The following is a 22,415-nucleotide window of genomic DNA, read 5'->3' on the forward strand; positions in this document are numbered from 1 at the left end:
CTGATTTCTAATTACGTCCCTGTTTTGCGGCTCCCAGTTTATTTTTTTCCTTCGGAAACGGGTCCAAGTGGCTCTTTTTGTCTTAAAGGTTGCAGACCCCTGGCCTAGGCCCCATTTTTGGTCCCAACCACTGTTTACATGAATTTCTTGGAAAGTGGACACCAAGGGAAGATGAGCCTGAGGCTCAAAAAGGTCCCTCGCGCTGTCCTATAATATCCTTTGTTCCTAGTTGCAACAAGTAGCTCTTCAATGGAGGAAGAGGTTGTTAAGTGTTGTTGTTGTTGTTGTTGTTGTTGTTGTTTAGTCGTTTAGTCATATCCGACTCTTCGTGACCCCATGGACCATAGCACGCCAGGCACTCCTGTCTTCCACTGCCTCCCGCAGTTTGGTCAAACTCATGTTCGCAGCTTCGAGAACACTGTCCAACCAGGTTGTTAAGTATAATTGTTTAATTATACATTGAAATGGAAAATGACTCTGTTCCATTGAAATTCAATTGAAGCTAAGAAGAGCTCTCTGAGCGCCTAATGGGTTGATAATTAACTTAGGATGTATATCTGTTACTCTCCTATGTAGTGTTTAACCTTAGATCACATGGTACAGTTGTTGTTGTTTAGTCGTTTAGTCGTGTCCGACTCTTCGTGACCCCATGGACCATAGCACGCCAGGCACTCCTGTCTTGCACTGCCTCCCGCAGTTTGGTCAAACTCATGTTCGTAGCTTCGAGAACACTGTCCAACCATCTTGTCCTCTGTCGTCCCCTTCTCCTTGTGCCCTCCATCTTTCCCAACATCAGGGTCTTTTCCAGGGAGTCTTCTCTTCTCATGAGGTGGCCAAAGTATTGGAGCCTCAGCTTCAGGATCTGTCCTTCCAGGGAGCACTCAGGGCTGATTTCCTTAAGAATGGATAGGTTTGATCTTCTAGCAGTCCATGGGACTCTCAAGAGTCTCCTCCAGCACCATAATTCAAAAGCATCAATTCTTCGGCGATCAGCCTTCTTTATGGTCCAGCTCTCACTTCCATATATCACTACTGGGAAAACCATAGCTTTAACTATACGGACCTTTGTCGGCAAGGTGATGTCTCTGCTTTTTAAGATGCTGTCTAGGTTTGTCATTGCTTTTCTCCCAAGAAGCAGGCGTCTTTTAATTTCGTGACTGCTGTCACCATCTGCAGTGATCAAGGAGCCCAAGAAAGTAAAATCTCTCACTGCCTCCATTTCTTCCCCTTCTATTTGCCAGGAGGTGATGGGACCAGTGGCCATGATCTTGGTTTTTTTGATGTTGAGCTTCAGACCATATTTTGCGCTCTCCTCTTTCACCCTCATTAAAAGGTTCTTTAATTCCTCCTCACTTTCTGCCATCAAGGTTGTGTCATCTGCATATCTGAGGTTGTTGATATTTCTTCCGGCAATCTTAATTCCTGCTTGGGATTCATCTAGTCCAGCCTTTCGCATGATGAATTCTGCATATAAGTTAAATAAGCAGGGAGACAATATACAACCTTGTCGTACTCCTTTCCCAATTTTGAACCAATCAGTTGTTCCATATCCAGTTCTAACTGTAGCTTCTTGTCCCACATAGAGATTTCTCAGGAGACAGATGAGGTGATCAGGCACTCCCATTTCTTTAAGAACTTGCCATAGTTTGCTGTGGTCGACACAGTCAAAGGCTTTTGCATAGTCAATGAAGCAGAAGTAGACGTTTTTCTGGAACTCTCTAGCTTTCTCCATAATCCAGCGCATGTTTGCTATTTGGTCTCTGGTTCCTCTGCCCTTTCGAAATCCAGCTTGCACTTCTGGGAGTTCTCGATCCACATACTGCCTAAGTCTGCCTTGTAGAATTTTAAGCATAACCTTGCTAGCGTGTGAAATGAGCGCAATTGTGCGGTAGTTGGAGCATTCTTTGGCACTGCCCTTCTTTGGAATTGGGATGTAGACTGATCTTCTCCAATCCTCTGGCCATTGCTGAGTTTTCCAAACTTGCTGGCATATTGGGTGTAGCACCTTAACAGCATCATCTTTTAAGATTTTAAATAGTTCAGCTGGAATATCATCACTTCCACTGGCCTTGTTATTAGCAGTGCTTTCTAAGGCCCATTTGACTTCACTCTCCAAGATGTCTGGCTCAAGGTCAGCAACCACACTACCTGGGGTGTACGAGACCTCCATATCTTTCTGGTATAATTCCTCTGTGTATTCTTGCCACCTCAACTGAATAAATGGTACAGTTATTCAGTTGCAAATCTCCATTTTGAAGGAGTGGTCCTTTGTTCTCAGTCACCAGAGAAGAAAGGTGTGCAAATGAGTCTCTCCTGGAGAAAACAGCCTCAGGCTGGAATGCAAGCTAATGGAGTCTGGAGAGAAAGACACTTGATTTCAGATCTGTTTTGAGTAATTAGATATTTTCAAGAAGCTGGACCTGTGCATGCACAAGCACATGATTTTATGCAACTATTTGGATGTATAATTATTGTTTTATGTTCTGTTTGAATGAAGTTATGTTAGTAAAGCTTTGGAAACATATTTTAGTCTGGACAATTTTTATTCTAAGATGACCCAGATTTTATTCACCCTATGACTTCAAGTCGCACAATATTAATATCTGCAATAGGGCTCCCAAGCCAGAGGCTAAAACTTCTAGGGAGACTAGCAGAACAACACACAGATGAGAATATCACTCAGCCATATAAACAGGATCTACTGAACACTCACCTCAGTGTAAATGATGGCTGTCATCCAGAAGAATTTTGTAGGCCTTGGAATAGACAGCATGGCCCACAGAAATATCAGGATAGGTAGAACCAAAGTGAGGATGGATGAGGAGACCATGTGGTTCAGAATGATCACAAAATAACACAGCATTTCTGAGTTAGACACCATAGCATTGTACAAAGCAACTCCCAGCTTCAGGGGCCTGGGAAGACTCTGGTAGAACTTATCTGACTGCTCCAGCTCATTGTCATGAAATACCCTGCATGACAACAACAACAACAAACAAAAATGAAATGTAGATTATTTCCATTTGTTGAATAAGGAAGAGTGCGTGTCCACTGGCTAGTACATTTTAGAATTAGTAGTGCAGTTAGATTAGGCTGGACAGAATATAAAACAGATTTCCCTAACCTGGTGTTTTGGACTATGGTTCAGCTGTCCTGGCTGGGGCTCATAGGAGTTGTACTCCAAAATATTTGATAGCCATCTTCAAATACAGTGGTACATCTGGTTAAGAACTTAATTCGCTCTGGAGGTCCGTTCTTAACCCGAAACTGTTCTTAACCTGAAGCACCACTTTAGCTAATGGGGCCTCCCGCTGCCACCACACCGCCAGAGCATGATTTCTGTTCTCATCTGAAGCAAACTTCTTAACCCGAGGTGCTATTTCTGGGTTAGCAGAGTCTGTAACCTGAAGCATTTGTAACCCGAGGTACCTCTGTATCTAAAGGGAAATCATATGGAGGATGGAGCAAGCTTGTTTTCTCCTGCTCCGGAGGGTAGGACCTGAACCGATGGGTTCAAGTTACAAGAAAGGAGATTCCGAATGCACACCAGGAAGAACTTTCTGACGGTAAGAGCTGTTCAGCAGTGGAAAGGACTCCCTTGGAAGGTGGTGGAACCTCCTTCCTTGGAGGTTTTTAAGCAGAGGTTGGGGGGCCATCTGCCATGGATGCTTTAGCTGAGCTTGCTGCATAGCAGGGGGTTGGAATGGATGACCCTCGGGGTCCCTTCCAACTCTACAAGTCTACGATTCTATGATATCAAAGGTGCCAGGTTGGAGAAGACGGATATAAATTATTCATGAAGGTAAATATATACCTTTTCATTTATCATATTACGTACGTAGTTATAACACGGCACAAAACATTTAAAAGCTCAAATCCCACATTAACAAAGAGCATGCATTAGATAAAGCAAATCACTTATGATCTTGGGAACGGGTTATGCCCAATCCACATTTTTGGAAGCAATGTCCCCTAATATGAAGTATTTTTGCATCTTATTTTCACTCACACATGCATTTTTATTCATGCTTTCCCCTAGCACGCACATTTGTTTTTTTACACGTTACTTGGTTGGAGAACTGCTTTGCACAACTGATGTGAGTTGCAACTGCATTTTGGTTCGTGAAATGTTTCAGGAAGTGCAAATTATGCAGGTTTCCCTTTTTAAACGCAAACTGAGATTTTTGCAAATCCAGCAAAACCTAGAGAGCCACAGGTTCCCCATCCCTCCAGTATACTCAATTAGTTGATGCTTAATTGCAATAAGATTCTTGCCTGTTCAGGAGCCATTCACTGGCTGTCATTGTAGCAGGAACATTGCTCGATGGCGCTGCACCTGATTCTTCACTTCTCACAAATAGGGAATGTGTAGATCCTTCCATTACTGATGAAGAGGAGTCCCAACTGGCAAATTCTGTACAGGAAAATGCTGAAGTGAGTCCTTGGGGGCGGGGCCCATTGTGGCTCCCTTCTTCCACCTTCTCATTTCCAGTCACACCCCTGCAAGCATCGCTGGATCTCCTGCTCCCCAAAGGCGGAAAACAACAAAACCCAATTCAGTAAGGTCCCACCTGCATTAGGCATTTAAAGCACTCTTATACCACTTTAAACAACCATGGCTTCCCTCCTGGAAATTGTAGTTTGTCAAAAGTGCTGAGCATTGTTCGGAGACCCCTATCCCCCTCACAGAGTTCCAGTCCTCAGAGTTCACAATTATAGAATTCTCTCGACACTCTTGCTGAATAAAGAGAAAAGAATAAAGGAAAAGGCACAGCAAGGGAATTTGCTGGGCATTTCCAACTTCCGGCAACAAGTTACTATTCACCTGCGGAGCTGCACAAGGGATGGGTCCACGTACTCTCCAGGCGGGCACTGGGGTGACCTGTTGTTACTCTCATTCATCTCTGTTGGTTCAGCTTCACTTTTTCCACAATCTGGTTGGGTTTTCTTGAGGTTATAATACTGGAGGACAATGTCCGCCGAGGCCACTTTTCCCTTAAAAGAAAACCTAGTTAGTTAGTTAGGGCTTACCCTATCTTCTCTGCTGCTTTCACCCAGGGAAAACTGCTCTTTAGAGCTCATTCAGAGCAAACAGCAATTCAGGTTTTGCATAAAGACCTTGGGTTTTAGAAAGACTTTGGATTGCAGCCAACGCTGCTGTTCCGCTAACACAGTACACTTCTGCTTGCACAATGAAATTTTCCTCTCCCCATACACACACACACACACACACACACACACACACACACACACAATCTGCTCCAGAGGAAGAGGAAATCCTGTTGCAGGAGCAGGATTATGCATGTGAAGCATTGGAGACATAGGAGCCAACTCCTAGGGGGCCGAGAAGGCTTCAGTCCCCCCAATAAAATATTTGAGAGGGCCAGGGGCCCCCAAAGTTAATGATCCTTACTATTCAAATGGGGTGTGTGTGTGTGTGCGTGTGTAATGTTATGTGATCGATGATGTGAGGCAGGGCTTACCTGGGCCCCCACAACATTTTATTCAAGTTGGCACCACTGATTGGATACAACACTCTATAAAAGCTGTTATTATATTCTGAATTGCTTGTTTTGGAGATTTCAGTTCTTCAGAGGACATTCCAGCCAGACCCCGGAAGCTGAGAAACTAATTCAGTGGGTAGGACTTAAGGATGGGATCCAGAATCTGTATGCTGTACTCTTCCAACTTGATCTGCTCCTGCTACCTTTCCTAAATCGGGAAACAGTGTCAAAATCCGGAGAGCTTACCTTCTGAATCTCCCGCCAAAGCATGCACTTTTCTATCCTCAGCACATTTGCTACATCCAGGTTATCTTGACAAAGCGAATTCAGTGCCTCTGTGGTGTCATCCAGCAACGCTTGGATAAAAACCCAAGTGAACTTAACAATGTTGGTTGCTCTTTGAACGATGTTTTCTGCTAAGAAGAGAAAGCACACGTAAGAATCACCAAGAGCCTTGACGCAACATAAAATATCTTTTGTACGCCTGAAACTTCACCCCCATTTCCTGCATCAACTGCAGCATCTGAAGTTCTTCCAAGATTGGAGATGGCTTGTTTGGCGGTGCAAATGCTTTGTGTCATTTTTTACTTGGAGAAATCTCTACTCTTCCTCATTTCACAGATGAAAATGGGGACAAGTTTCTAACAATTCTGTTCCCTCATATCAATGATTACTGTCTGAGCCTCATCCCACAGTAGGACACCTTGGGGAAGGATCTGTTCAACCCACTGCATGCTATAGTCTAATATTCCTCAACCATAAGGAACATCTGTGTGGGATGGAACACTGGGGCAGACAAGTCACAACAGTTCCTAGAGTGTCCACTAAGAGGAACTCACCTGGAGGGACACCTGACTAAGTTCAGTTCCTGTTCCTCCAGATATGCAGATGAGATGGATTAGCTGGCAGACAAAAGCCCCTAGCCAGCAGCCATTCTCTCTCTTAGCCATTTCTCCTTCAACGGGAACACATCTCCAGAGAATCTCCAGTTAGGATGGTTCTCCCTCTTGGCCTGCTGCCAAGAGAGAGACCAGATTGAGCCTCACTTTATAAGTAGTCTCCAGATGTATATATTTATAACTTTTCCACGTAAGCCTGCCTTTCTGAGATTACGCTGTTAACTCAGGATATCATGTGAGTAAACTCTATCTTATTTTAATACTATTGTGTCGTGTATTTCTTTTTAAGAGGGACAAAGGGGATTTGCCAGGAAGTATAATATTGAAGTATAATATTATTGCAGAGGTTCTAACAAACCTAACGCTCACGCTTTGCTGTGCACAAAAGGGGAATGTCACTCTGCTGATATTGGAAGCTTGATAACACAAGCTTGGATAGGATCTATCTAATAATATATCCTAATCCACATCCCTAACATTCCCACAATCTGATCCCTCAATGCTCCACCTCCACCCCTAAAATAATCTGATAGGCCACCTCCCCATCTCCCTGAAGTTCAGCTGGACTTCACTAGGAACCAGCCCTTGTTGATCTCCTTGTCAGTAGAGATCTTTCAGACATCTTCTATTGTTTAGAAGGACTTTGCAATATTATGTTTTCTTCCTTTTTTAACCAACCAGTATAACCAACCAGTATTTACTGATGTTTTGTTTTTATTTAAATTAAAATGCAAAATCAAGATTAGAACAAAATCATCACAGAAAACAGGCAAGAAATATAAAGGCAAAAGGTGGGCAGAGACATCAACAATGCATTCCAGACTTATATAACAAGTTCAGGAAATTATAACAAGTCTATATAAATAAAAACACTACAAACATAGATGTGACTTGTTTTTCAAACGGGTCAGCTGCATTTCCAGTGAACCTTAGTTTCTGAAGGTCTGCACGCATTGCTAATTTATTGTATTATAAAGAGAAGGGATTTTCCTCAGGGCCACAGAAGGTGAGGAAAGAGTTACATTTCCCCTCCACGTTTGCAGGAATCCTGATAATTATCAACAATTTGCAGGAATCCTGATAATTATCAAGACTTACACACATGTGCGTGAACAGATGCTCTGTCCCCGGCGAAAGTTGTCATCAACGTAAAAAACACTGGGCATTTTACAAGAATCATCACCATTTGATTAAGATTAATTTGCCAGTACCATATTGAGGCTCTGCCTCTTCCTTTCCTTCCTCAGCATCAATATTTCCAAATATTTCCAGGAGAGCACAAAATTTGGTCTGAAACTCAACATCAAAAAAACTAAGATCATGGCCACTGGTCCCATCACCTCCTGGCAAATAGAAGGGGAAGAAATGGAGGCAGTGAGAGATTTTACTTTCTTGGGTTCCATGATCACTGCAGATGGTGACAGCAGTCGCGAAATTAAAAGACGCCTGCTTCTTGGGAGAAAAGCAATGACAAACCTAGACAGCATCTTAAAAAGCAGAGACATCACCTTGCCTACAAAGGTCCGTATAGTTAAAGCTATGGTTTTCCCAGTAGTGATGTATGGAAGTGAGCGCTGGACCGTAAAGAAGGCTGATCGCCGAAGAATTGATGCTTTTGAATTATGGTGCTGGAGGAGACTCTTGAGAGTCCCATGGACTGCAAGAAGATCAAACCTATCCATTTTGAAGGAAATCAGCCCTGAGTGCTCACTGGAAGGACAGATGCTGAAGCTGAGGCTCCAATACTTTGTGGCCACCTCATGAGAAGAGAAGACTCCCTGGAAAAGACCCTGATGTTGGGAAAGATGGAGGGTACAAGGAGAAGGGGACGACAGAGGACGAGATGGTTGGACAGTGTTCTCAAAGCTACTAACATGAGTCTGACCAAACTTCAGGAGGCAATGGAAGACAGGAGTCCTGGCGTGCTATGGTCTATGGGGTCATGAAGAGTCAGACACGACTAAACAACAAAGATATGCAGAGGAATTAATCACCTGGCTCATCCAAGTCCTCTTCTGGGCCTGACTTCTCCAGATTTTCTTCCCAGGATTCCATTTTCACATTGGCTGAAGCACAGCAGAACAACACATTGGAAGAGCATCCCAGAATTGTGAACCCAACCCTACGCCTTCCGTGGTGTGACACAGAAATTCCAGTTTTTGCCATTGGAAATGTATTAAGAAAGATGCAAGGGAAAGAGGAATATAGCTTTCCACGTGCAGGATTCTTTTTTTAAAGTGTGGAAACATAAAAAATGTGTCACAAACACCCCTCCAGTCTGAAGTTGTAAAGCCCAGGCGAGACTGCACCTCATGTTTAGGGTATCTGCCTGTCATTATTATAACACTTATTTATTTATTTATTTATTTATTTATTTATTTATTTATATGCTGCTGAATTGCCAAGGTGGCTTCTAAAGTGGTTTACAAGTATCATTTCCACTACCTGCCAATTGGCGCTGCTGCTGTTGCTCCACCTTCCCTTGGTCCCTGATTTCATCAAGCTCCCTCATCTTTAGAGCTGACTTTGAACTGGTCATCCAGGCTTCATAGGCAAGCTGCAAAAAAAAGGGAAGCTTGTTATTCAACAGTTCTTTAGGGTGGGAGCGAGCGAGGCAAGGGGAGAGTCCATCAAACTACATCATTTCTGCCTGGATTTAACTTTGAGGTAGAAATCTAGGACAGGAGCACCTGCAGTCTCCCCACTATGGTCTATGGCACCTTCCCTGCATCCCCTTCAAAGATCCAAAATGCAGAACAGACTCTTTGCTCTTCCTGCTCGGTTCCTGTTTGCCCCGGCCCAGTCTCTCCTATGTTGACTGTGTTTTCCTTCTCTGCTGAGCAGAGCAGAGGTGCAAAGAGTTTCTGTCTGGGACTGAGTGCATATAATAAAATACTAGGTGCTAATTAAGTCCTAATCTTAATTAATCATCTTTGCCATAGTGAAGGGAAGGGATTGCAGATGCGTGACAGCTACAATATTCAACACTTTTTGCATGTATTTCTCGCACCCACCCTTCTACCCCCCCCCACCCTCTGTTTTGTGTAACATCCTGACGAGTTCTGGGCCACTCAAAAGCTTGCCAATATTTTGTGTTGCACGCAGCTTTGGATTTTCTTTGGGGAGGGGGTGTTATGGATAAGTGGGACTACCTTTGCTTTTTATGAATGAATTTCACCCTCACAGTGAGTCTACACTTCCCATTGGCAGGAGGATTCCCTTTGCCCTTATTCCCAAAGTTCTGTCTTCCCCCCTCAACACAGCTCTTTTTGCTCTTCTGGAAGAATTACCACACACCTGGAATGCTGTTTTCTTCTTCAGAGATCCCTTCTCACTCTTTTCAGTGTGCCCCTGTTCCTCTTCTTCCTCACTATCCGTCTCAAAGAGGTAATAGCTCCCACCTCGAACCACTGAAATTTAATGTAGGAAGCAGACACAACTGAGAACTTGAAAAGTCTTGTGGAACTCTATGCCACCACACATCAATTTCATACTTGCCAACGTGCATCAATCCCCCCCCCGGGTTTCAGACCTACCCAACCCCTGGTTTCATACTTATTCCATAAAATCTGTACACTGCCTGAGTGCTTTTAAAAGTTTCATAGCATGGGCGTAGGCAGGGGGGCAGGAGAGGGCAATTGCCCCCCCTAGAAGCAGGGCCGCTGGCCAGCCTGCCCCGCTGCCCGCCCGGTGCCGTCTCCCTTCTTCCTGGCTGGCTGTGGAGCGGACGGAGGGAAAGCCAGGCAACCGCTTTGCACGGCTCTGGGGCTTTCCCTCCACCTGCCCCAGCGATTGCAGAGGGGGAGGAGGGGATCGGAGCAGCCCGAAATCGGGCTGATCCTGGCTCCCCCTCGCCCCTGCCGATCGCGGAGGGGGATGAGGGAGTCGGAGCAGCCCGATTTCGGGCTGATCCTGGCTCCCCCTGGCCCCTGCCGATCGCGGAGGGGGAGGAGGGAGTCGGAGCAGCCCGAAATCGGGCTGATCCTGGCTCCCCCTCACCCCTGCCGATCGCGGAGGGGGAGGAGGGAGTCGGAGCAGCCCAATTTCGGGCTGATCCTGGCTCCCCCTCACCCCTGCCGATCGCGGAGGGGGAGGAGGGAAAGCTGGCAAGGGAAAAGGAAGCTTTCCTTGCCCCGCTGTGGCCCCTCCCCCGCCCCTTGGCCCCCCCTGATTTTCATCCTGGCTACGCCCCTGTTTCATAGTGGGTTTTTCTTTACTTTGCAGCCACTAAAACATATTAGAACTTCTTCTTCCACCCAGCCTCCTGCACCAAGAAGATGACAGAGGTCCACACCTCAACCATCTGAGTGTGAGTTTAAAAGATGTGAATGGGTAATGATTGCAATCATTGCAGAACCATCACTGTGCAAGTCAGAGGACCTTTCAGAATAGTTCTAAGACCTCCCCTGCTGGTACTGACCTTTGGGGCTGAAGAATAATGAGGAAATGTCAATGCGTGTCGACCTGTTAATTTTAATTTAATTTAATCTGTAGCTGCATGTCAATCTCTGGGATGCAATGGCCTACATATGGAACTGACTGCAACAAGATGTAATGCTGCTCTCTGGTTCTAAAAGGGGAGTAGACCCATTAATAGAAGAAAGGTCTATTGGCCGTTTTTTAACCAAGAGAGCTAAATGGAATCTTCAGGTTCAAAGGCAGTATATCTTTGAATGTTAGCTCCTGGGGAAACCCTGTAATTTTCTGCATGCTACTTGCATAAATAAATAAATCTGCTTCCCAGCTAATCAGCATTATCTTCTTGATCAAGCCAACGTTGTTTGATGAATTGATCTAACCCATTAATTCTTTGGATTTTGCAATCCCTTGAGTAGTCAACAGCCTGGATGGGGAAGTTATGGCCTTGCGAGTGTTATTGGACTCCAACTCCCATCATTCCCAGCCAGCATGACCAATGATCAGGGATGAATGGAGCTGTAGTCCAATGACATTCGAAGGACCACGGGTTCTCCAACCCTGGGGTAAAATATTGGTCAAACAGTGATTTTTGAATAGAAAGCTGCAAGGGAACAAGGTGTCACACTAAGGGAGCCATGGTAAACACAGGAGATTTACTTGAAGTGTGAGTGACCCATGGTTGCCACCATGTCTTCTTGCCTTCATTTTCCTTCTTGTTAGCATCATCCTCTGCAAAAGAGTCCAGGGAAAAAACTACTCAATAAAATGTTCCCATGCCCTGCAACCCCACACATGATTCATGAAGAGAAGGCAACGTAAAAGGTCTGCCTCCAGCATTTCTGAAAAGAGATCAAACTCAAGAATGGAAATCCTCCTTTCTGTATAGTTTCTAAGCCATGTGATTACAAAGATAGACTTCAAAGTGTGTGGGCAACTGCAGAAGGCAGAAGGGGCTCCATAAAAATTCCTTCATTGACCTCCTCCCATAGCTCATTGCCTCTTCCTAAGGCTAGCCAACAAACTGCAAACTTTTGTTGCTTCTGGATGGACTGCCACTGTTTTGGGGTGTGGCTCAATCGCACATACCAGCAAATTTAGGTCGTGCAATTAAAGTGGAATTGGAGCTCTTGCACCATGACCTGAATCTTGCCTCTTCCCCCCCCCCCAAAAAAAATTTGACTTTCTGCAATAAGGAAAGTAATGAGGAAATGCACTGGAAACCATTAAGCAGCCATTTATCATTTTCTAATAAGTTACATTGCAAGATGCATGCCATTTAAAAACAAAACAAATGTTTTGCACCTGAATACTCTGCTTTTTCAGACTCTTGCACAGCTTCTGGCACCCATTTCTCCAAGGTGGTGAGATTTTTCTTTGGTTTGATCAGCTCCAGCCTATAGATTCCCCACAGAAAAACAAACACTGCCTTTGCTTCTAGTCCTCTGCAATTCATTCACAACAGAGTTTGCTTCCGAACACAGTAGCAAGCAGACATTCTCACATGCTGCTACACCCTGTGCGGACTTATTATGTAATAAGATCAAGACTTGCCTATTACTTGGGAGTGTGGCATTTATTAGAGAGCACCAGCTTCCATCCAGCTCCTTTAAGTGCTCTTTGTCTCTTACACAGAGATAATGGAGCAACACAGGTGGAGGGTAATTTTTTAAAAACCCTCTTGTGACCAGCGTTACGACCCACAGAGACCAGAAGCAGGGCCCATATACCCAGAACTGCAAGGAACCCATATCACTGAAAAATGTGTACCTTCCTAGAGATGCCCTGAGCATCTAAGTTCATACTACAGACAGACCACACTGCAAGTCAATTTCAGTCAGTTTCAGCCTCTGTCCAAGATGCTGTGCTTTTAAAGTTCTATTCAACAGTCTCTCTGTTTCACCAGCTCATTTTAATACGCAGACTTTATTTTAGAGGTTCAGAAAAGAAACAGAAATATGTTGCAGTTGCCTTCCCAACCACTTCTGAGTCAATTGTTGTCCAATTCTGTAAATAAATGTTGAGGTTGAAAGACTTACTGCTTCTTCATGGTTTGCATTGATTTTTTCTCTTCTTCCATCCTGAGTTCCACCACCTTTTTAAGCTTTGCTTCAAACAGCTCGGCTCCTCTGCATATATGAAACAATTTAGAAACCATCTTATCTACCTTATAAGTCACATTTGGATGCAAACTGGTAAGAAAAACCATCTTCATGTTTATTATTTCTGAAGGATGAAATCCAATATGACTTTCCTAGCATGGGAGCTATTCTTCAGTGGTAGGAACCCACACTGCTCCAGAAACCCATGTAAGAAAGGAATCATGTGGTTTTGACAACCAATATGGTTGAGGGAGAGGCAACCCCATCAGTTGCCTAACATGTCTAATTGTTTCCTACCAAAGTCATGTTGTTTAAGCAGCATAGGATCTAGGCACAAGGAGGCCGCAAATCACACTATTCCAGTAACTTATAAGAAAGGCTTACATCTCACAGCAAAGGAGCAATCTAGGTCAACTGACTCTTCAACAGCCCAGTTCCACCCGGATGCTTATTCATCCTACCAACTTGGTTGTGCGAATTGGTCTTCAGTCTGTAGCATTGATTCCATCTCCTACCTCAATAACAACCTACAATCTTGTTTGGACTTCATACATCTTTGCCACATACCTGAAGGCCAAGGTCTTGGTAGCCTTAAGATCTGCAACAACATAGAGGTAGTAGTAGCTAGTAAAAATTCTACGCTGGATTAGCAGGAAAGTGAAGCATATCGCATCCCAGGTTATTCCTGCTTCCTTCTCAGGCAGTTCGCATATTTCATCCTCAGGTGGGTCTAGATAAGAGGAAAACACACAACATATTCTCCAGGTGGCCAGGATGTGAGTGGTTTATACGGTTTCCTTATTGTTCTTGTTATGCATTGGTTTAATTTGTGTACATGAGTTTCTCTGCTAGTCCTGTAACTACCTTTCCCGCTCCAGGGCGATTCAAATGGGTGAGGTGACAGTTGCTATTGGTTAACTTGTTAGCACAATTTGGAACCTCACTCTGATAGGGTCCCGCCAAAATCTAAATGTATCCTTTCCCCAACCCCTGCTCCTGAGAGTATAAAAGGAGCTCACCCTTTCCCTCCTGTTAGTCAAGATTCCTACTGCAATAAAGAAGACTGTTCTTGTCATACTTTACTCCTAGCAGTTCCTTGCTAGTATGCTGACTCACTACTCAGAGCTGACTTCACGAAGAGCTGAAATCGCACTCACAACATAACAGTTCTAATTATGCTATTCAATGTGGAGGCCAGGGACAACCCTTCAATTTTGTAGGGATGACAAAACATGGTCAATAACTGCTGGGAAAGAAGCAAATTGTAGCTTCAATTTCAGATCTTTGTGTCATTGTCCGTAGCTGAAGTTCACTGATGATCATCAATGGGAAATTTGGCATACAAGCAATGTGGAGCACAGGCCAAGTTGTCTACTTATGCAAGTACCGAATCCACATTTAAACACACACACACACACACACACACACACACACACACACACACACACCAACCCACCCAAAATGAAATGCGGCTAAGCATTGAAATCTGCACTTCTCTGAATTTTGCAGTGCAGTTCTCTAAGAGCAAATGATGTGTATAAAAGTACATATATCAGGAGAAGTGTACATAAAAATAAATATATTAATAAAAATAGTCCATTATATTAGAAACAATTGCTTGCAAAAATATGTATATTAGGTAAAAATGCATGCAAAAATCTAAACATTAGCTCACACTTTCATTGAAGCAGGGTGTTCAACATGATAGAAAAAGTAGGAGAAACCAGGCAAGAGATGAGGGACATAATATATAACTGTCTTCATGGGAGAGGTTGTGGAGGAGTAATCTAAAATGTACAGCTTGTTACACTTCAAGAGAAAACTATATGAAGAAGATTTATAGATGGTATTGAACACCAAATCAGTTAGCCAAAATGTACAAAACGTACAAGTCTGTGTTAGAAGTGCAAAACAACAGAAGGAACATTTTTTCCATATGTGGTGGACTTATAAAAAAGCTAAGGACTATTGGGACGAGATGGTTGGACAGTGTTCTCGAAGCTATGAACAACAACATTGGGAAATGACATATGATGAAATTAAAAAGATGTTCAAGTTGATGATTCCCAAGAAACCCAAAGCTTTTATTTTTAGGAATTATAGATAATGATGTACCAAAAGAGTTGGTTAACTTATTTATGCACAGTGGTACCTCGGTTTAGGAACTTAATCCGTTCCGGAAGTCCGTTCTTAAACTGAAACCGTTCTTAAACTGAGGCACGCTTTCCCTAATGAGGCCTCCAACTGCTGGTGCCTTTCCACCGGTCGGCTTCCATTCATAGACTGAGGGAAAGTTTGCTAACCGGAACACTACTTCCGGTTTTGCGAAGTCCGTAAACCGAATAGTTCGTAAACAGGGCTGTTCTTAAACCGAGGTACCACTGTATTTAATGACAGCAGCACTAATACTTTATGCCTAAAGATGGAAAGAAGAAGCGGTTCCAACAAAGGAAGAATGGCTTTTAAAAATGATAGAGTATGCATAAGTGGCAAGATTAATAGCAAAGATTAGAGACCAAAATGACGGAAAATTCATTGAGGGCCAGAGACCCTTTATTGAGTATTTGAAGAGCTACTACATCAAGATGAAAACATGAGGACTTGAAATATTGAGCAACAGCATTAGTGATTCAGATAAATAGGTTAAAATGTATGTATTGAATAATATATGTGAAATATGCAGCATTCAAGGATAAATATGGAAACCGCGGAAGGGGAGGACAGGAAGTCAATGGATAAAGTAATTTATGGTCTATGTTAAAATCTATATGTGTGTGTGTGTGTGTGTGTGTGTGTGTGAGAGAGAGAGAGAGAGAGAGAGAGAGAGAGAGAGAGAGAGAGAGAGAGAGAAATAAGATTATTATTTTTTACAAAAAAAAGAAAAGGTAGAAGAAAACTGTGTTTCTCATCAACAGTGTTTGATGTAAGTTGAAATGCCAGAGGACCTCTCTTTCCACATCCTACTTACCTACGTCGTATCCTGGTATTGTGCAGAACATACCAAAGGTCTGAATTAGCCAACAATGGCTTGTTTGTAATTTACTAAGGTACGCACATGCTCCAATCTGTGGGCAAAGAGGAGGAGAAAAGACAGTTCAGGAGGACTCCAATGCATTCTTCCAAGCTCCAGACTGGCCTTTCAAAACCAATAAAGTGAAATGATGGTGATGAACACACCAAAACATCAAACAATAAAAGATAGTAAGAGCAACATCTCAGGTTAAACAGGGGTCATCCTTGTGCATTATTTCCACATCTAAATAAACATGCCATTGCACTTGTGGCTATCCCTGAGGTGGTTTACTGCAGCAACCGAGATCACAGTGTTATGGGACAATGACTACGAGTAAGGTGATAGTTTTGCTCAACCTCTGCTAGTTTGACAAATACATACGGCAAGGAGGTTCTTTGCCGCTATAACCAAAGCTGTGTATGCGATCAGATAGTCCCACAGTCTGAGTATGTCTTTGACTGGCTTCAACTGGAGGCTTTGCCCAAGACGCATGAAGTAGAAACAGGCCAGGAGGTAGCCCACACAGAAGATGTTGATCCTTGTTGTCCCGGTCATAAAAAGCAGGCAAAGGACAAACCAAAAGTGGTATCTGAACAAAATCACTTTCACCAAATCCAGATAAGACCTGAAGGAAACGACAGATGAACAAATCACAAATGGCATAGCTGTGACATGGGGGCATTTCCAGGTGCCCAACTGGTTGGCGCTCAATGGAGCGGATAGGGTAGAAGGGAGGGAGGCTACCAGTAGGGGGCGCCAGAGCAAATTGTTAGGAGAGCCAAAACCAATGGTAGGTGGAGCCAACTAACTCTTCTTGTTTTGCCCCATCCTGCTCCCTGCTGAATTCTGCAAGGGCCACCTTCTGGACTGGTTGTAAGTAATTAGGAGTTTGGAGAGCAGAGTTCCACTTGTACCAATGGATCAGCCTGCACTGCCAGATGGTCACTATTTCAGAGTGGATCGATGGTCCAGTATAAATCCACACTAACACACTATTATTGCATTAGTGATACGTTGTATAATATACCTGGGGGAAAGCTACCAGTCTGAAGGAGGCTATTTTATCTTGAGCAAGCATTTCTGTTGTGTGGCTCTCAGATCCTCACACAAGTGTCACTTTGCTTTATGGAGCACTCTCTCTCTCTCTCTCTCTCTCTCTCTCTCTCTCACACACACACACACACAGCACTCAGACTCCTGGGCCCCGAATACAGTTTCTTGCCTGCAGTGGATAAAGTTTGGTACCAGACTGTACTCGCTTAGTCCAGCTGGGTTGAGGCTGTGGCTGATCTCAACATTGTCTCCCGCCTGCATCCTCACAACCAGCTTATTCTCATCTTCAAACACCTGCCACTGGAGAGAGGCGACGAGCAGAAGCAGGAAGTCATCTGCAAGGGGGGAGAGAGGAGGCGACGAAAGAGATTTGATTTATTTGGAATATTTTCTGTCTGCTTTTTAATTGTAAACTTAAAAGAAGAAAAGAAGGTAGAGCAACCAAGGTTTGTTCTTGGCTTATTTTTGGCTTACTGCTCATGGTTTGTTTGAAACAAACCATCGCGCGGCTTTGGACGACACAGCAAATGGTAGCAGTAGCAACAGCAGTATTAAACAAATTTATAGACCGCTTCATAACCTTTGTACTGTATAGTAGGCTGGTTTCTATACACATACCGCCATCTCTGTGCTTCATCTAGACAAGCAAAGGACATTATCAGAGTTCAAGGACAAGCAGGCAAAAACACTCAAAAGGCCTGGGAAGAGGAGGTGTGGCTGAGGAGGAGGGTGGTGTGGAGAGAGTCCCAAGGGCCACACAGAGAACTTTGGAGGGCCACATTTGACAACATGAACCAATGGGCCAGCTCAGTATATAGCAGTTGGCTATTAACCCACCCGGCTTTTCAAGTTTTCCCATGTTACCTGACAAACTATATCATGCTGCAATTTAGATGTTTCCTCCTCTGGAAGAAACAGCTATTAACGACTGTTACGCAGGTGTCCCATGACTTTACAGATTATACTTACAAAGGAGAAAACTAGCATCAGGCCTCTTGGCAAAATCTGGCAGATAGAGCCACTTAATCAGATTTGAATGGAGCAGGCAGTGAGAGGTTCTCCACGGATAATCTGCCAGTAAAGAGATTATCTGCATTACACAAAGCATCTTAAACTAATTTCCGAGCTTACTGTCTGGGCACATTTGATTCACAGGGAACTGCCAAGAGGCAAAACTTTGGCTATCCAGCAGACAGCATAGTCACCCTTTTGCTCATCCTAAATTAGACGACCCCCCTCTCCAAATGTACTTGCCCTGCTACCTGCTAGAACACACCGTTCTGCATGTACCTTGGCATAAAGCAGGTGGGAGACCAATGCAGAGTAGATACTGGAAGGTTGCGATGCTGGCAAGGAAGCAGCAGTATTTGGGCCAGGCTTCAGCTATGGCTTTCCTCCGACGGCAGCTCAACAGGTAAATCAGCCAGCTGGCATGGATGAGGGCATACAAGTCCATACGCTGCCTAATCACACCGATGGCAACCACAAAGCAGGTCTGAAAGAGCAGAAGGGAGGGTGGGGGTTCAGGAGCACCCCAGGTGTTTTTCGTGTGCTTCCTGTGCTCAGAAAGGAAATTGTAATTGGCAGGCTGAAATTCCATACTCTTCAACTTTTCTTCAATGAAAATAGGGGCATCCTATTCCATCCTTCCTTCCTTCATTTATTTATTTTAATTTGTTTATTGATCCCAAAAGAATACCTATTTTACAATTTTACAATTACAAATCAACGGAGACAAACCCTGTGTGTACATCGAAATAATAAAGACAAAAAAATACACCCATGTGAATTCCCTCCACCACAACTCGACTTCTTATAAATGAACGTATATTTTATTTTGTGACATTATCCTGTTCGTTATCTATCCATTGTTAGCCTTACTTTTAATTGGTTCATCTTTACATATTTAATCTATGCATATCAACATATTTATCTATTCCATTATTATTGTTATATACCCCACCCATCTGACTGGGTTTCCCTAGCCCTCTGGGCAGATTCCTATATAAACATAATAAATCGTTAATCTTTTTTTTATCCATGGCTGCCTTCAAATCTCTTCTAAAGGTTGTATAGTTACTTACAGAATGAGCCTTTGGCGTAATCTAGGAAGGCTCTTCTTTCATTCTTAATGAAAAGTGAGGGTGGCAAAGAAGGGGGTCGGCACTACAAAATGCTGCGGGAATCTAAATGGCATGCAGTGGTGTGTGTGTTGACTTCTGCTGCTTATGTACAATAAGCTGACTTAATGAGCGGCAGGGCGGGGAATCAAACTTTATTCCTAATGAGGCCTAGTAGCTTGCACAGTAGTAATCAGCTCATCCTAGCCAGGCCACACCTCCATGTGAATTCTCAGGAGTCATCGATCTTTCTCTTAAAGGCACTACCTGGCAGATGTTTAGTTGTGGTGCTCTTCCCTTCTGCAAAGCCAGGAAGTGCTGCTGCTTGGAACTGCTTAAGGAAGGGAAGCAACCATTAAAAGCAGCTGCTTTTAATTTGTTGCTATTTCTTCTTAAAAAGAGAAAAGTTTAAAAGTTGAGGAAGTTCTCAAGTAGTTTGTGTAAGGAGAGGAAGGAAGGAAGGAAGGAAGGAAGGAAGGAAGGAAGGAAGGAAGGAAGGAAGGAAGGAAGGAAGGAAGGAAGGAAGGAAGGAAAGAAAGGGCGGCAAATTTTCCAAACCAATAAAAGCAGAAAATTGGGCAGGCAAGGAGGGAGGATTCCACATCATTACCAACAACATCAAGAACCACACTTTTGGATCACATGATTTGACGGTGCTAAATAGTTTGATCCTGGTTTGATTCTGGTAAACCTGTAGTGGAAGGGTGACTTTAAATTCATTCTAAAATCACAAATCACATCTTTCCAAAAGGAAGGTGGGATCAGGCTGAAAGCAACCGCTTGAGAGGAACATCACCTCACTTCTCAAGAATAAACGAGTGCCTTCTTTCCTTTACTGCAATTCTGACAAACTCTTTAAGCCAATAAATGACATTTTTGTGAAAGAAATATAAATGAGTGAGCCAATGGTATCTGTATCACAGGGGGGAAAGGCTAATACAGAAACACCTGGCTAAATGTCTCTGCGCAAGTGTGTACAGTATTAAGTAAAAGTGCCTCTGGGGTAATAGCCTTGGGTGCCAGGTCACCATTTGCACTGTCCAGTTCTCATGAGACTTCCTCCATTTGCATGTGGGTGACACAAACTGCTTTCTCTCTCCATTCATGAAACTGGGGACATATTAAGCAATGTGAGCTAGCTCCAGGAAAAGCTTTGCCTTGGCTTCTGCTTGGATCTCAGATGTCACACTGAAATGTGTCCCTCTCTAAACCAAACCTCTTTTGACCTCCAGCCCTCCCCCTCTTGCAAATCATTTCTCACCTCTAGTCCAAACTTGTAGAAACTGTAATTGACAAAGTATTTGATGCAACTCAGGAGCCCATCATCCAGATTCTCCCGGGCCACGTCATAAAAAACGCTCCCTGTGGGAGGCGGCAGCAGCTGGTTCTGAATTCGGTAAAAAAGCTGGTGGCGATGCACTGTGGCCTCTAGAGCCATAAGAATCAGAATGGTGAGGTGATTCTACAAAATGGAAGAAAGAAGAATGCTTCATAAGAATGCCTACCATGTTTCTCCGAAAATAAGACACCGTCTTATATTTATTTTTTCCTCAAAAAAAAAAAAACACTATGGCTCATTTTCAGGGGATGTCTTATTTTCTTCTTCCTCCTCCTCCTCCTCCTCCTGCTGCGGCCGGCATTGCTGCTGCGCCTATCACTATGTCTTATTTTCGGGGTATGGCTTATATTCCTTGAATGCTTAAAAATCCTGCTATGGCTTATTTTACGACTACGTCTTAAAATAGTAGAAACAGGGTAGTAGACAACAGGAACAATGTCTGCCCCACCCACAGCTAGATTATTCCTTATACTGTACCACACTGAATGTGAGTTGGTTAGTGGCTGACACAAAACAAGAGCCTGGACAAATATCCACTCTACCCAGTAGCAGGGCCAGCCTTCGTATGTATGACTCGCACATAATCAAGTGTTTTTGAAACGACTGTAATATCTACGTGTTCACTTACCCTCACACGAGTGTTTAAACAAGATTCATACCATACCTTTAGACATGGGAGAACATTGTCACTGCACTTCAACAGCCCTCCAAACCAATGTGCTGGGTCAACAGGGGCCTTGTACAACAAAGACTTTTCCAGTAATTCATCCATGTTGGTGTAGTGATAATAAGTCATATTTGAATGAAGCCCCTGAGGAGACAAGTGTTTCTAAGTGTAGGGTTGCCATATTTCAAAGAGTAAAAACCAGGACACCCCAAAAGATGCTGAACTTTTTAGGAAGACCCCAAGATTGTTGATCTTTTTTTAAGAAACCCACCAGCACAAACCCCCATTTGCCAATTTGCCACCATTTTTACACCCCAAAACCAGGACATATCAGGAATCCTGAAAGTTGATGGTGTTTTTTTTCCTCAAAATGCCCCCCACCCCAAAACGCGATTTTTTAATTGACTTGCCTAAGATCCAGGACAAAGCACCGCCTTTCAGAAATTCCCTCCAGACATCAATTCCGTCTTTAAAATCCCGGTAATGTCTGGGAAAATCTGGTCGTATGGCAGCCCTATCTAAGCGACATCAGCTGCTGGGCAGGTGGGTGGGGAATGGCCTTGCGAGCCAAATTGGTCCCTCAGGCAGGCCAAATTTGGCCATGACTTGGAGATTCCCCAGCCCTGCTCTAAGGAAATCACAAGCAAGCACAGAAAATTCTTCAGAAGTTTGGGTCCTTGGTACATTAGCAAGCTGACCTGTGTGCAGTTTGAAGAATATGTCAGAGGCTTGACAAATTTCAGCTGGTATGCCATTTTACAGAAGACTATCACGCAGGACCAAAACGTACAGATCCTGGAGGCGTGTGGGCACAGCTTGGAATATGGAAGGGCAAATGCCCAGAGGATGAAGAAAGGGTAGTTCATCAAAGACACCTATGAACCAACGTCAAACACCAACAGAAACAACAACGACTGGAGTCACTTTGCAATAAACATTTTAATACATTGCAGTTACGGAGGAAGTGGGTGCTAACATTTTGCCTGAACAAGGACCAGTAAGGACATGTATCTACAGGGACACCAAATTCAGATTCCAAAGCAGGCTCAGATGATTTGATCTGGGTGAATCATGACCCAGATCAGATTGTGGGTCTACTTCACAATCCACAGCCATGCACACGCATTTCAGAGCTGCCTCTGAACGCTTGCACCAACTTGTAAGTTCTTTTAAAAAGATCTGTGTGTTTTCACACAGATTTCAAAGAATTTGCACGGAAAGGGGGGTGGGGCAGGCTTAGTCCCATTCCCATTAAGTACTGGGATGGACCAAACTTTGATGGGCCTGTCCATTCCTTGGTAC

At 43.7% G+C, this 22,415-nt stretch overlaps 1 protein-coding gene across 1 annotated transcript in view; it reads right to left on the minus strand.

The window, feature by feature from the left end:
- Positions 1 to 22,415, minus strand: part of LOC118088429 (piezo-type mechanosensitive ion channel component 2-like) — a 50,851-nt gene that overhangs the window by 19,588 nt on the left and 8,848 nt on the right. The window contains exons 8-25 of the mRNA XM_035122080.2: positions 21,808 to 21,988; positions 21,111 to 21,229; positions 20,369 to 20,569; positions 18,278 to 18,482; positions 17,957 to 18,058; positions 17,157 to 17,322; positions 16,316 to 16,559; positions 15,890 to 15,986; positions 13,489 to 13,651; positions 12,859 to 12,948; positions 10,824 to 10,831; positions 9,701 to 9,813; positions 8,849 to 8,960; positions 8,398 to 8,469; positions 5,751 to 5,920; positions 4,826 to 4,995; positions 4,276 to 4,521; positions 2,714 to 2,972 (exon numbers count right to left, since the gene is read on the minus strand). Coding sequence (XP_034977971.2) covers positions 2,714 to 2,972; positions 4,276 to 4,521; positions 4,826 to 4,995; positions 5,751 to 5,920; positions 8,398 to 8,469; positions 8,849 to 8,960; positions 9,701 to 9,813; positions 10,824 to 10,831; positions 12,859 to 12,948; positions 13,489 to 13,651; positions 15,890 to 15,986; positions 16,316 to 16,559; positions 17,157 to 17,322; positions 17,957 to 18,058; positions 18,278 to 18,482; positions 20,369 to 20,569; positions 21,111 to 21,229; positions 21,808 to 21,988 — 2,718 coding nt within the window. The remainder of the gene's footprint in view (positions 1 to 2,713; positions 2,973 to 4,275; positions 4,522 to 4,825; positions 4,996 to 5,750; positions 5,921 to 8,397; positions 8,470 to 8,848; positions 8,961 to 9,700; positions 9,814 to 10,823; positions 10,832 to 12,858; positions 12,949 to 13,488; positions 13,652 to 15,889; positions 15,987 to 16,315; positions 16,560 to 17,156; positions 17,323 to 17,956; positions 18,059 to 18,277; positions 18,483 to 20,368; positions 20,570 to 21,110; positions 21,230 to 21,807; positions 21,989 to 22,415) is intronic.

The sequence above is a fragment of the Zootoca vivipara genome, chromosome 7, assembly GCF_963506605.1.
Source record: "Zootoca vivipara chromosome 7, rZooViv1.1, whole genome shotgun sequence".
NCBI classification, from domain to species: domain Eukaryota; kingdom Metazoa; phylum Chordata; class Lepidosauria; order Squamata; family Lacertidae; genus Zootoca; species Zootoca vivipara.